Source organism: Oncorhynchus clarkii, chromosome 20, assembly GCF_045791955.1.
Source record: "Oncorhynchus clarkii lewisi isolate Uvic-CL-2024 chromosome 20, UVic_Ocla_1.0, whole genome shotgun sequence".
NCBI lineage: Eukaryota > Metazoa > Chordata > Actinopteri > Salmoniformes > Salmonidae > Oncorhynchus > Oncorhynchus clarkii.
In genome coordinates this window covers 20,669,144-20,682,296 of record NC_092166.1, presented here as the reverse complement: position 1 = coordinate 20,682,296, position 13,153 = coordinate 20,669,144, and the positions used below count along the sequence as shown (strand labels likewise).

Genomic DNA, 13,153 nt, shown 5'->3' with positions numbered 1-13,153 from the left:
AGGACTGAGGTCAGGGCTTTGTGATGGCCACTCCAATACCTTGACGTTGTTGTCCTTAAGCCATTTTGACACAACTTTGGAAGTATGCTTGGGGTCATTGTCCATTTAGAAGACCCATTTGCGACCAAGCTATACTGTAACTTCCTGACTGATGTCTTGAGATGTTGCTTCAATATATCCACCTAATTTTCCTTCCTCATGATGCCATCTATTTTGTGAAGTGTACCACACCCTCCTGCAGCAAAGCAGCACCACAACTTGATGCTGCCACCCCTCGCGCCTCACGGTTGGGATGGTGTTCTTCGGCTTGCAAGCATCCCCCTTTTTATTCCAAACATAACGATGGTCATTATGGCCAACCAATTATATTTTTGTTTCATCAGACTAGAGGACTGAGGATTTTGGTACCCTTCCACAGATCTGTGCCTCAACTCAATCCAGTCTTGCAGCTCTACGGACAATTTCTTCAATCTCATGGTTTGGTTTTTGCTCTGAAAGTCACTGTCAACTTTGGGACCTTATATATACAGGTGTGTGCATTTCCAAATCATGTCCAATCAATTGAATTTACCACAGGTGGAATCCAATCAAGTTGCAGAAACATCTCAAGGATGATCAATGGAAACAGGATGCACCTGAGTTCAATTTCGAGTCTCATAACAAAGAGCCTGAATACTTATGTAAATAAGGTATTTCTGTTTTTTAATGTGCTAACATTGTCATTATTGGTAATTGTGTGTAGATTGATGAGGAAACCATTTAATTTAATTCATTTTAGAATTCAACTGTAACATTAAAAAATGTGGAAAAAGTCAAGGGGTTTGAATACTTTCCGAACTGTATATATATACATATATCTATCTATATTGTCTAAATGTCTATATTGATCCATGTTACAGTTAATACTGTATGTTGGACAGGGGAATTTAAAGGTAGTTTAACGATTATGGTCTCCACTTGTAAGTGTAGTATCATAGAGGTTACTGCCAAAATAATGGAAACACTTGAGTAAGGAGGGATACAAAGTATACTTTAATAATGGAAAAATGGATGTAAAAAATGTATCACTAGCCACTTTAAACAATGCCACTTAATATAATGTTTACATACCCTACATTACTCATTTCATATGTATATACTGTACTTGATACCATCTACTGCATCTTGCCTATGCCTTTCTGTACCATCACTCATTCATATATCTTTATGTACATATTCTTCCTCCCTTTACACTTGTGTGTATAAGGTAGTTGTTGTGAAATTTTTAGGTTAGATTACTCGTTGGTTATTACTGCATTGTCGGAACTAGAAGCACAAGCATTTCTCTACCCTCGCATTAACATCTGCTAACCATCTGTATGTGACAAATAAAATTTGATTTGATTTGAGTTGAGTTATTGAAAGCAGGTGCTTCCAGACAGGTGTGTTTCCTGAGTTACTGTAATTAAGCAATTGACATCTCATCATGTTTAGGGTACTGTATATGGCTGGCATGGCTATGCACCCAAACACAGGGCACGAGTGGTCACTGAATGGTTTGACTGTGTTTTCCACCACCATCAACAAAACACCAAAAGATGGAATTTATTGTGGAAGAATGGTGTCGCATCCCTCAAATGGAGTTCCAGACACTTGTAGAATCTATGACGGGGGTCATTGAAGCTGTTATGGCTCGTGGTGGCCCAACACCCTATTAAGATACTTTATGTTGGTGTTTCCTTTATTTTGGCAGTTACCTGTACTTGCTCAAATAATTGTCCAATGTCTATCATTATTATCTTGTGTATCTATAACTTCAGTTTGAGGTATTTTTAAAGAGTATGTGAACTCAATTCTTGAACATAATTGCAAGCTATTTCAAAAGACAGAGAATCGCTTTTCAATCTCATCTCTCGTACCCAGCTGTGTTTGAAAAGAGCTCATTTTACTGCGACTGGCTTTAGATGTAGCTTAATTAAAGTATGACTGTGTCAACACAAACTAGCTGGTGTGGGTGGGGAGGGACAAACTGTTTTGCTGGCGAAGCAGAGCTCTATTGTCAACAACTGGCTGTGGGAGGAAGGTTGTTGTTCAGAATAATTATAAAACGGTGCATGCTCATCAAAATGGTAACAGTTGACAAGTGATGCTGAATCATTTTAATAAACTAATCAATGGACATTCAACCAAATTGAGGATCAAGATACTGGTTCTTACAGTATGGCTATACTGTACACTGTATCAAGGCTTTGCTGCAAAAAACTTTTACTTTCTTTCTATTTAGCTAGCCGCTCTGTCACTCACCTGTTATACAACAAGAAATACATTATTCCATTCTGTTTTGCATCTTTCTTGTTTTCTGTACATTCATATACATTTTAGGGCCACTTTGGTAACAAGTGTTTGAATTAATGCATTAAGTGCTATCCTCTGTGGATGCAATGCACATCTTACTGTATTACCCCTTCCACAATTTTTTTTTTATTCAATTAAATTCAATGTTGAAGTTAAGTGAATGCACACAGATTCAATATAATTGGTTCCCAGAGTTAGAGTGTGAGAATTGGTGATTATGCAATATAGTACCTGTCTCTGGATCACACTGGTGTTCACAGGGGTCCAGAATGCGGCGGCCACACAGCTCATTGATCCAAGGCCCGCTGGCATTCTGCTGGTAGTATAGTAACACCTGGGCAGGGTTAAGCCAGTCAGATGCATCCAGTTGACTGCCCTGCAGCAAAATGAACCTGGACCCTGAGGACAAGGGAAGGGTTGTTGGTTGTTAGAAAACATACTGTTTAAGTACCTACCTGGTTAATTAAAGGTTCAGTACATCAGGAGTTCTATTAACCTTTCTCTTCAACAGTCCATAGAGTACAGACTGTTATTACCAGGCGGAAAAAGAATACATTTTCAGAGTATTATGTTTTCCCCAGATTAAAAAAGGCAGATAGATGGATAGGACACAATGTTCTGGCAACTCATTTCAATATTTTTGAAGGTGCATATTATACACAGCTGTGGCATAAATATAAGCTTCTCACAGGCAAAAACATGGATTGTTATCAACTTAACCATAATATTACATTAAGTCTGATACGATTGTGTAGACATTTATGGACACGTTCTAAATCGATCTGAGTCCCTGCGATTCAAAAGGAAAATTCACAATATTTCATCTCTTTTCAAAGTTGCTTCCCATGGATGTCTTCTGGAATGATAATTCCACCCCAAGTATCCATAGAATGCAGTGGCGGGTATGAATCAAATTAAAGCCCGGAATGATAGACGAGTAAGGCAAGTCACACTCCAAAATATATCTGCACTGCCAGCTCCCATGATAGAGGAAAAAATGCCAATGAACCAAGAGTGAATAGTTGGCCTGCAGTGATTTTCTGCAGGTGCTAGCTACCCTGAAATTCATTAGCGAGCCAGCCCAAGCACAAAGAAAGTAGAGACAGAAAGAGTGATGATACAGTGGGTGGTCACCACAACCTGGCCTGATTGTGCTTTGATGCTTTGAGGGCACATCTGTTGTGGTCTCACATGGGAAGAGAGAGAGGTGGAATCAGCCTAGTGACATTTCCTCATTTCCGTTTGTCTGGGAGTGCGTTAGCTGGGAGTTATACAGTTATACCCCTGTGGTTTTCAGGAGGGCAGCTGCCTGCCCCTTACCGTCTGCGATGAGGTGCTCGGGCACATGGAGGATGACCCTGACGTTGAGGCCACAGGAGAGGTGTGAGGAGTACACCAGGCCGATCACACAGCTGACAACGCTGATCAAAGTCAGGGTGGTCTTATTGATGGGGCTTCGTGGGGAACCTGCTGGCAAAGAGAAGGACACAGACAACAAAGAGGAAGCACGTGAAGCTGTGACCACACTGTGGCTATGGCACCCAACGGCTCCCTATTCCCTTTATAGTGCACTATTTTTGACGAGGGCTCATGGGGCTCTTGTCAGAAGTAGTGCACTATAAAGGGAATGTAGTGCCATAATAGGGAGTGGGGATGCACCCTTCATTCCCTCCAGCACCTCCACCAAGGGAGTCGCTTACAAACAAGTCATCACTGGGCTGGGCTTACTGCCCATGAAAGGGACCTCTGTATCAAACCGGGAGCTTTGGGAGATTTGACTTGCCAAGTCTCGCTGGTGGGGTGATAAAAGTGTACCTTTGAAGGGTGCCCCCAGCCACCAGCCACCATTATGTGCTGAAGGGGGGAAAAGAAAAGAGCCCAAATGAGAGCATTTCAGAGGTTGTGTTCTTTTCCTTTCCTGCCAACTGCTTGGGTGCAGCCCCACCAGAGTTCATCATTCATTCCTTTTAATGAAGAGCGGGAAGTCTCCTACCTATAGCATGCACAAACACAAACACACACATGCAGACACACCCCAACCCACAACAATTTGGCCTCAAATATAGGAAGCCAATAACAGCCTCCAGCTCTGCTAGAAGTGATTATTTATCCCTATCCAATGTTATTCGGTTACTGTCCTTCAGGATATATCTTAAAGGCAAACCTTAAAAACCAAATACTACAGAGTAATACCAAGACCTAACTTGTAAAACAAATTCAGCCACATATTACAAGGAAACAATCTCATAATGACACAAAGACTCAAACTTGATACATTCAAATATTTTATTAAAAAAAAGAAGGATTGAAAAGCACATCCCATCATTATGACACTCTCTCTGAACATTTTGTTTTTCCAATCTATAGATCGGTGGTCACCAACCTTTTCTGAGTCAAGATCACTTTTTAAGTCAAAATGCAAGCCGAGATCTACTGCTAAGATTTTTTTTACAACATGACTTAAAAATCGTAAGCCTATGCAACATTAACCTATTAAAAACAGTACCGTAGCAATGAGGTTTGCACAGTAGGCTATAGGTCCAATACTGCATATTGGCTATGCTTGAGTTGCCCTGCCAAAGTTGTTCTTCTCAGACAAATTTCAAGTATATAATCCCACTGGTAATAGATCATGTGTTGTATTACTTGTGAGGCACAGCTGAGTGAGCATAATAATATGCTTTCTTTATTTGACTGGACTGATGGCCTGCATCTGGTGGTCAGTCTGAGAGGAGGGAGGGAAGGAGGGAGGGAGGTAGCAGCGGCGAGGCTTCCCGTCCCTCCGCTCTCCCTCCCTTTGCTGAGAAAAGGGGACACAGTCAACCAGCTGATGGCAAAACTCAAGTAGCACTGCATTATTTTTGTCTCATGCACCAATTCATGCTGTTACTCTTATGACCAGAGAAAGTGAAACATTCCTCAATGTTAAAAAATAATAATAACAATGCAAGCTTATCGAAACACTTTGCTATACTCATTCATTGCAGCTGCAGTGCTGGTTGTAGCACGAGTGGATGTAGGCCTAGGGGGAACGCACATTTTATGGCTTATAAAAGGGTTGAACAAAGTGTTGACAGTGGTGAACAACAACTTAAACATGAACTTACTCATAAAAACAGCAGCTCTTTGCTGTATTCGTTGAGTCTCTCTCTAGTCGTGGTATTAAACGTTTTGAAATCTCACAATATGAACTTCGCTGTGGGCTCGAGGCTTAAGGCTTGAAGAAACTGTGCAGACACGGCGATCTGAGCTATCTAATTGGCCAGCGGTAAGCCAATAGGTGCACTTGATTTGTTTGACCGGTTGGTGACCACTGCTACAGATGATATTGCGTTTCGGTAATATCATTTCAGCTATCCAGATAAAAACACACTAACCAAAAAGAAACAATGTACAGTCTGATCAAATCAACATTTATTTTGATCAGTTTCGCTGTTCAAGTAATGTGCGAGGGAATGTGTAGAAACACACCTTCTATTCTTAACCTTTTTACTAATTAAAGGTGTTAGTTACTTGCTGTGTTTGTGAGACCTGTGCAGATATCAAAAGCTTAATTGGTTGGAGGTGCTGTTGCGGATGTTGAGGCAGGGATGCTATGTTCGGTCGTTCAGATGCTTGTAGGCTGACAGCTCAGTGTTAGGGGCATTTGGTTCCCCCACATCATTACTGTACATCACAGCACCAAGGATTTATAGCATGCTCACAAACATACTGTTGCCCCCATGCTGTATTTACAGTTACACAACAACCAGCCAATCGCTTCCTTTACTTCAAACATTACAACGCTAGACACGCTACTGTCTTTAGTTAGGCACATGGCAGAACCGTACACATACTCACATGGGTTAGATCACAACACATTGTTTACAACAACCATGATTACTAGCAAAGAGAGAATGTTTGAATGCATGTCTATTAGTGATGCGCGGGTTGACTCATAACCCACAGTCACCGTGGTTATATCTGCTGGGCAGACGGGTTTAGGGTCATTAAATATTGTGTGGTTGAAGGGCGGTTGGGTGGCGGGCGGGTAAAATAAAGAGAAAACAATACCATTGAAATCCATAAATATATAATTCTAGTGCAATTTATAGGCTACATTTAGGTTTTTCTTAAATTATTTGAAGCTATCTGGCATTAGTGTATAAGCCTAAGCTTTAGGGCCCTAGCTGTACGCTCACCAAATAGCCTACACGTCAATCGCCAAATGCTTTTGGGAATAGGCAGAAAATGTTAACATCAATCCACGGAGGCAAAAAGGACAACGTCTGAGTTTATTTAATTCAATATGAGAAAAGCTGTGAAAGGAGAGTTGAAAATAAAGAGAATGGAGGGACAGAAAAGTAATGTTTGGGAAAGATTAGGTGAAGTGGTAAAAGAGGATGATAGCAGGCTATGTTATGTGTGGTAATTGTGAGGCGCTATAGGCCTACAAATTCTACAGTCACAAGACAGGGACTTCAAATAGGCCTATGGCAAATCAAGGGAACTGTAGCCTAATGGTCAAATGGGTTAAATGGAAAGTGAAATCTGGACATTGACTATAGGTCTATAACCTCTCCCTTAGCCTTAGTATTAACTCCAGCAGAATTGAGCAATTCTTGCAGTTAAAGGATACACCAAATGCAGGCAACATTTTGACTCGGGAACAGGAGTGGAGAAGTATGATTTCTTTCTTTCAGCATCTTGCGAGAATGCGAATGCTAGATTAGATGCCATCTGTAGAGGTGCTATCTTTATCAGCATCAAACAAGCTCTTAGTATTTTAACCATATAGAATATGCATTCAAGCCGAACTGAAATCTTATCAGAAACATGTTGGGTTGTTTTTACAGCTTTCTATTTCCTGGTCAAACTGATATCACTTGCACAGAAAATATTTCCCGTTTTTGAGTTATTACATTTTCTCCCATCCCTAAACATCTTTTCTCTGCATAAGAAGATGACAGAGAACTTTACCGATGTCAACTAGATTGAAGCATTCATTCTATCAATTTATGACATTATTCCGGTAAGCAAGGGTTCACTTAGTCTTCTAGGGCAACATACACTGAGTGTACAAAACAATAAGGACACCTGCTTTTTCCAAGACATAGACTGGCCAGGCGACTCCAGGTGAAAGTTATGATCACCATCCCTGTGGAACTTTCAACACCTTGTAAAGTCCATGCCCCGACGAATTGTGCCTGTTCTGAGGGCAAAGGGGGGTGGAACTCAATATATTAGGAAGGTGTTCTTAAATGTTTTGTACACTCAGTGTATAATGGCAGAAGAGAAACCACATGTATCTAATTATAGAAAAGTTGACTAACAAATAGCAAGCAAAAAAAAGATCCTGAACCCCGTGTCCAAAAAAGATTCTGCCGTCTTTGACTGTATTATTCTATAGCGCATTTTCTACATTTGGGGGTTAGGGTCAGGTGCAGGCCTCAGATTTTCACTTTATTACATATAGTCGGGCGGTTGTGGATGGGTTACTAGCAATTGCGGGTGGGTGTGGGTGAACAAACAACTGACCTGCGCACCACTAATGTGAACGTGTACAGTATGTGTCTCAAGCACTGTAAGCACATACATTTGTTGTCCATTCATCTACTCTGATGTATGTATTTTTCATTGTCATCATGCGAGTATGAAATAAGATGATGTATGTACAGTATAATATTCCTTCCTTACCCCCTGAGCCCCACGCGCTGTTGGCGTTACCATTTCTCATACCTCGGCTGCGGCGCCTGCTGCGATTGGGGTCAGTGTAAAAGGTCAGCTGAGGTTCGCTGTCAGCCTCCGTGCCAGAGTCCCCGTCTGGGTTCAAGAAGGTTGAACCCACTGCAGAATTCACAACAAAAAGCTCTCATCACAATAATTTTGTCTTCACTGTTCTGTTTGTATGGCAAATGGGATGCATGGGATGTCCATCTACAAAATGCTAAAATAATTATGAAAGGTGTGGATTAGATTATTTACCTTGCCTGAAGGTTTAAAATGTGTTGCTTTGTCAAAATGTTGATAGTGAAATTGAGAACTTGAGGCATGTTCCTGTACCACTAAATGTGACCTTTAATTAGTGCTGAGCGATTAGTGCTTCGGTTAGATTTTTAAAAACAAATCAAGATTTTCGATTTCGATTATTATTTTTTTTAAACATTCCATACATTGTGCATTATGTGTATTGAATGCTGTAACAACACAGAAAAAAAAACAATTAATAAATGTCCCATAATGGTAGTGTCTGCCCATTACTGCTTATCACTTATTAATCATCATTTATTTACATCACGATAATAAAATATTTCATTTGTTGTGTATATTACATTTGTTTTAGTTGATGACTATCATTTCATTCCAAGTCATCTCATCTCTATAGAGCTGCTGCCTATGCTGTCAGTTCTGCTAAATACCAACTAAACATTTTCAGGTAAAGATACCTCACAAACCAACAGCTGCTCTCTATATCACCTCACGATTGCACATTTGTCTCTTCTCAGTAGCAGGTGTAAAAGAAACACAGACCAGACAAGTAGATGCACAATGGATTATGATCATTGTAGTTAATTACCACGTTTTATGTGCTAAACTATGTAGAATATTGGCCTGTTGGCAAACTACACCTCCCTATTACATTGCACAGTTCAGGCTGGATCTGATTTATCTTTAGAGAAATGTGCGATGTGCGCATTGAGCTCACAGAAAAAATCTGTCAGTCAATTAGTTGTTTAAAAACTGAAAAATATCAGAAATTTCAGCTAATCGCTCAGCACTACCTTTAATTAATGTTTCATTAAGAGAGCTAATTGGAGCTGTGAGTTACACAATATATTGTACTGCTTGTTGCAGTGTAAGCCATATTGTACATGCAAAACATAATGGCATGTTTTGGAGTCTGTTAAACAGCAGATTGTTGTTACATTTTCATATTTTGATCATGCGCTGCTTCCAATGGAAAATAATAACTGGAACAGTGGGCTAAATTTCAGCTTTTATACCTTCAGCTTTTATAAAAAATGTCTATCTTCAGCATATTCTATACAAGACATACAGCTATACCCTCTCTCGGGAAGTCATGTATAAATGGATTCATGAGGTAGAAGGGTGGAAAGTATTAAAGTCACAATAACAACAGCATATATCCAGTCGTATTCTGTCGCAACAAATTAAACCAACATGACTCTAGCGAAGTCCCAAATGGCACCCTATTCTCTATATAGTGCAGTACTTTTGACCAGAGTCAAAAAGTAGTGTCCTGTATAGTCAATAGTGTGCCATTTGGGATACAAACTCAGTTTACCCTGCCCAGTGCAGTACAGGACAAATACTTATGTTGCATGAGGAAGAGAGATCCATGATAAGACCGGACTGTGGAGTGGGTATCCTCAGTAGGAGGATAATACAGTTTATGTCAGTCCATATTTTGACTTTAAATCCACTATCCGTTACAGAGATGGATGATGGTCCTGTTCTGGTACAATGCAGGGGACAATAAACTGATAAATGTTGACAGTCATCTCATTGAAGCCATTAGATTAAAAGATGTTGGCTTTGTGAACAAATATATCGAGTTGTTTTGAATAGGCTATACAGGCTACATTGGAATGATTGTGTTTTGGTAGAAACATGAACATTGAAATGTATAATTTAAAGAGGATGTGATATAGCTCCTATTACAAGTTTTAGTGTTCTAGCTATCACAAAGTAAGCTTGAAATACTAGCACCATTTACTTCATTTCGAATTGACAATAGCGTTAAAAATCCAAACCAAGAGATTGTATTTAATTAATAGACAAAAGGTTTCTCCAAAAGAAAGGGTGAATAAAAATGTCTCTGGCAAACATACATATCGGACAAAGTGGAAGCACTGTCTTGAAAAGTACTGTAAAGAAAAAGGTGTTTCATGTACAAGATGGCATTACTACGGCATTGTTTCAGCAGAACGACATTGACTTGATAACAATATGCAAAGGGAACACACAATTTGAACACACAACTATAAACTACAAAAACAATAGAAACACCATTGAAAAATGATTTAACACACATTGATACTTTATAGCAATTCCTGACAAAACAACATTTAAATAATTATTTTCATCAAGGACAAAAACTATAATTGTGAAAGAAGGTGAAAGAAATTTCCAAATGACACTTACAGGATACAATGTGTTTTGTCTAGGTTACAAAGGAGAAAAGCACCTTCAATTAATTAACGACAAATCACATGCAGCAGTTTGAAGAGATTGTATTTGCCTCAACAATTAGACAAGGAACCAAAGGTCCAAAGCTCTATGGCAACAAATAAAAGATGGGCTCTTTTAAATATTCAACACATAATGTAGCTTAGCACTCAGCATGCACTGCAGGTGCAGCATGCACTGCAGGTGCAAACACATCTTACAACAAAGTTATTTTGTTCTGAGCTTTCGGTGGCCGGATCTCAATAAATATAGAGTACTTTTGGCAGCAGCGAGAATGATACTGGAATGACAATCGCTCATGAGGAGAGCTGCAAGAACCCACAGGAGTACTACCAAAAGATATCTGACAGAAGGCTTGTAACCACAACAACTGTAGAGAGAAGCACACTAGAGTGACTCCAACATATGTAAATAGACCAGGTGATTGCATGAGAAGTACTGCTGGGACACAGATGAGAATCTTGAACATCTCAAAAAGCGTTAACATTAAAAAACTATTGTGACTTCTGACTCCAAATTCAGACATAGCTTCATCTTTGGGCTTGTTGTTTCAAATATTGTGTGGAGCAATTTTATTTCAGTATCCCTATTGTATGCTACAATTAAAATGGTAGACTAACGATGCTTTGAGTCTAACACCGTTAGGAACAACAACAGACTTAAGGGTTCTGTATAAAAAGACAAGGGCTCCTGGAAGCAGACAACAAACACCAAACAGACAACAGCTGTGACAAAGACTCTGCCCTACCTCCAACCTCGTTGTTTGGCTTGCCATACACTTTGCGCAGCACATTTGAAGGAGGCATCAACATTTGAGGCATAAAAGCTTCCCCCCAGTCCTAAACACTGTTAAATATCCACTGAGAATAGCAAAAGGACCTTACATGTGTATGTGCATGTGCATATTTTAACACTCGGATTAAAAGTCCAAACAAAACAATAGAGCAAACATAAGCAAACACAACCTCGGGCTTAGTCATTCAGATATACTGGCCTGTGTACACTTCGTACAGAACCACAGAGGATTTTGTTGTGGAGAAAAAAGCTGTCACAAGGGGATCCGCTGTTTCACAGTTTTAAACATCAACAGCAGATAAACCGATAGTGAATTGACCGTTTTCCTTCATTGTGCTTTGTCCTCTAATGTACCAAATCAACAAATTGAACTAAATGAATGAGAAAAATGTGCTTTAATTCTGAAGGTGGCAATCTCTTTCAGAGTGGGCCGTAGGGCTGTCAGAGATTCCTTTCAGAGAGCAGAAGACCAAAGGCTGCTCACAACTCTTGAGAGACAGAGAGGCTTTTTTTGCAGACATGGTATGCTTTTATTTTGTTATTGAATTAAGACCAAACAGATTGGATCTTTAGCATTTTCTGTCCTGAAAGTGATCAGCTTATTTATCTTCTGTTTTGCCTAACACGCTTCCTGGAATACCAAGTGAAAATGTCATTAGTGTGCTGTGTTAAGTACACTGCTCTCTCTGTTCTCAGTCTATTATTGATAAAAGGGTTTGTTGGGTTTCTTTTTTTCTTCCTCAGCGAGCTTTGATTTAAGTTCTCATTATGGAGTAAAAGCCATTGCAGGTGCATATTCACTATACAGGTTTTCAACCAAGGTCAGAAAAGGAAACATTCTCCTCGGCTCACTGAGAGTCACAAAGTACATGAGGATAAGAATGCAAAGGAACAGTATCTGAAAACCAGAGTCGTGTTTGTTTCTCACAATTCACAAAATGAGATGGAAATTATATAATGGTAGACACTATATAACTGTAAAATGACTACACAACAGCTCTTTAGTTCACTAGTTTCCACTGAATGCTTAGTTAGTTGGTTAGCGTGACATTGCCATTTGTACCTCCCAATAACATCCTACACAACTAGTATTGCTTTTCTAACCTGAAAATAAACCATTCACACTTGTCAGTCATGGAGGAAAGTGGATTATGATCAGGGTCAACTGAACGAACTGGTGTCTCATTTCAGAATGGCATGCCCTGTTTTTCCAGTCTTTTTGTCTTTCATGGGTTGCATCCCAAATGGAACCCTATTCCCTATATAGTGCACTACTTTTGACTAGAGCCCTATGAGCCCATGTCAAAAGAAGTGCACTTTAAACGGAATATCGGGTGTCATTGGGAAGCAGATATAGTCTTTTACTGGTACACGTGACAATGGTCAAGAATGAGAGTGGATATGGATTAAATAGATGGATGACTCACCACGAGTTTTGCTGGACAGACGTTGTTTTCGTTGGCCAGTGGAGGAGGTGTTGTGGAGGAGGAGAGTGTTCTGCTGCAGGTGATTGCTGCCGATGGGGCTGGTGGCGATGATGTTGTCCTTGTACTTGCTCATTAGGGACAACTTTGTATTGTCACTCCCTGATGATGACAGAACAATCATTATTAGGGAGATAAATGAGAGATGAAAATAAAACCAATAAAACAAGGCAAACGTGAAAAAGAAGCACGTCAGACAAAACGGAATAGATTTAACACAGACTGGCAGAGGCAACAACAAGTTAGTGTTCTTATAATGGTATAGGTCTTGAAACAGGGAATAATCTATAATTTCCTGTCACAACTAGATAACATTGTGTTGGTTGGTGGGCTGATATTTCTTAAATAAA

General features: G+C 39.7%; 1 protein-coding gene across 3 annotated transcripts in view; it reads right to left on the bottom strand.

Moving 5' to 3' along the window:
- LOC139376072 (astrotactin 1) overlaps positions 1-13,153 on the bottom strand; it is a 231,987-nt gene that overhangs the window by 167,402 nt on the left and 51,432 nt on the right. For 2 of the 3 annotated variants that reach the window (XM_071118227.1, XM_071118229.1), the window contains exons 4-6: positions 12,747-12,905; positions 3,655-3,801; positions 2,566-2,733 (exon numbers count right to left, since the gene is read on the bottom strand). In XM_071118227.1, the coding sequence (XP_070974328.1) occupies positions 2,566-2,733; positions 3,655-3,801; positions 12,747-12,905 (474 nt within the window). Of the gene's footprint in view, positions 1-2,565; positions 2,734-3,654; positions 3,805-8,010; positions 8,161-12,746; positions 12,906-13,153 lie in introns of all 3 variants that reach the window. The other variant, XM_071118230.1, reaches the window with a different exon arrangement.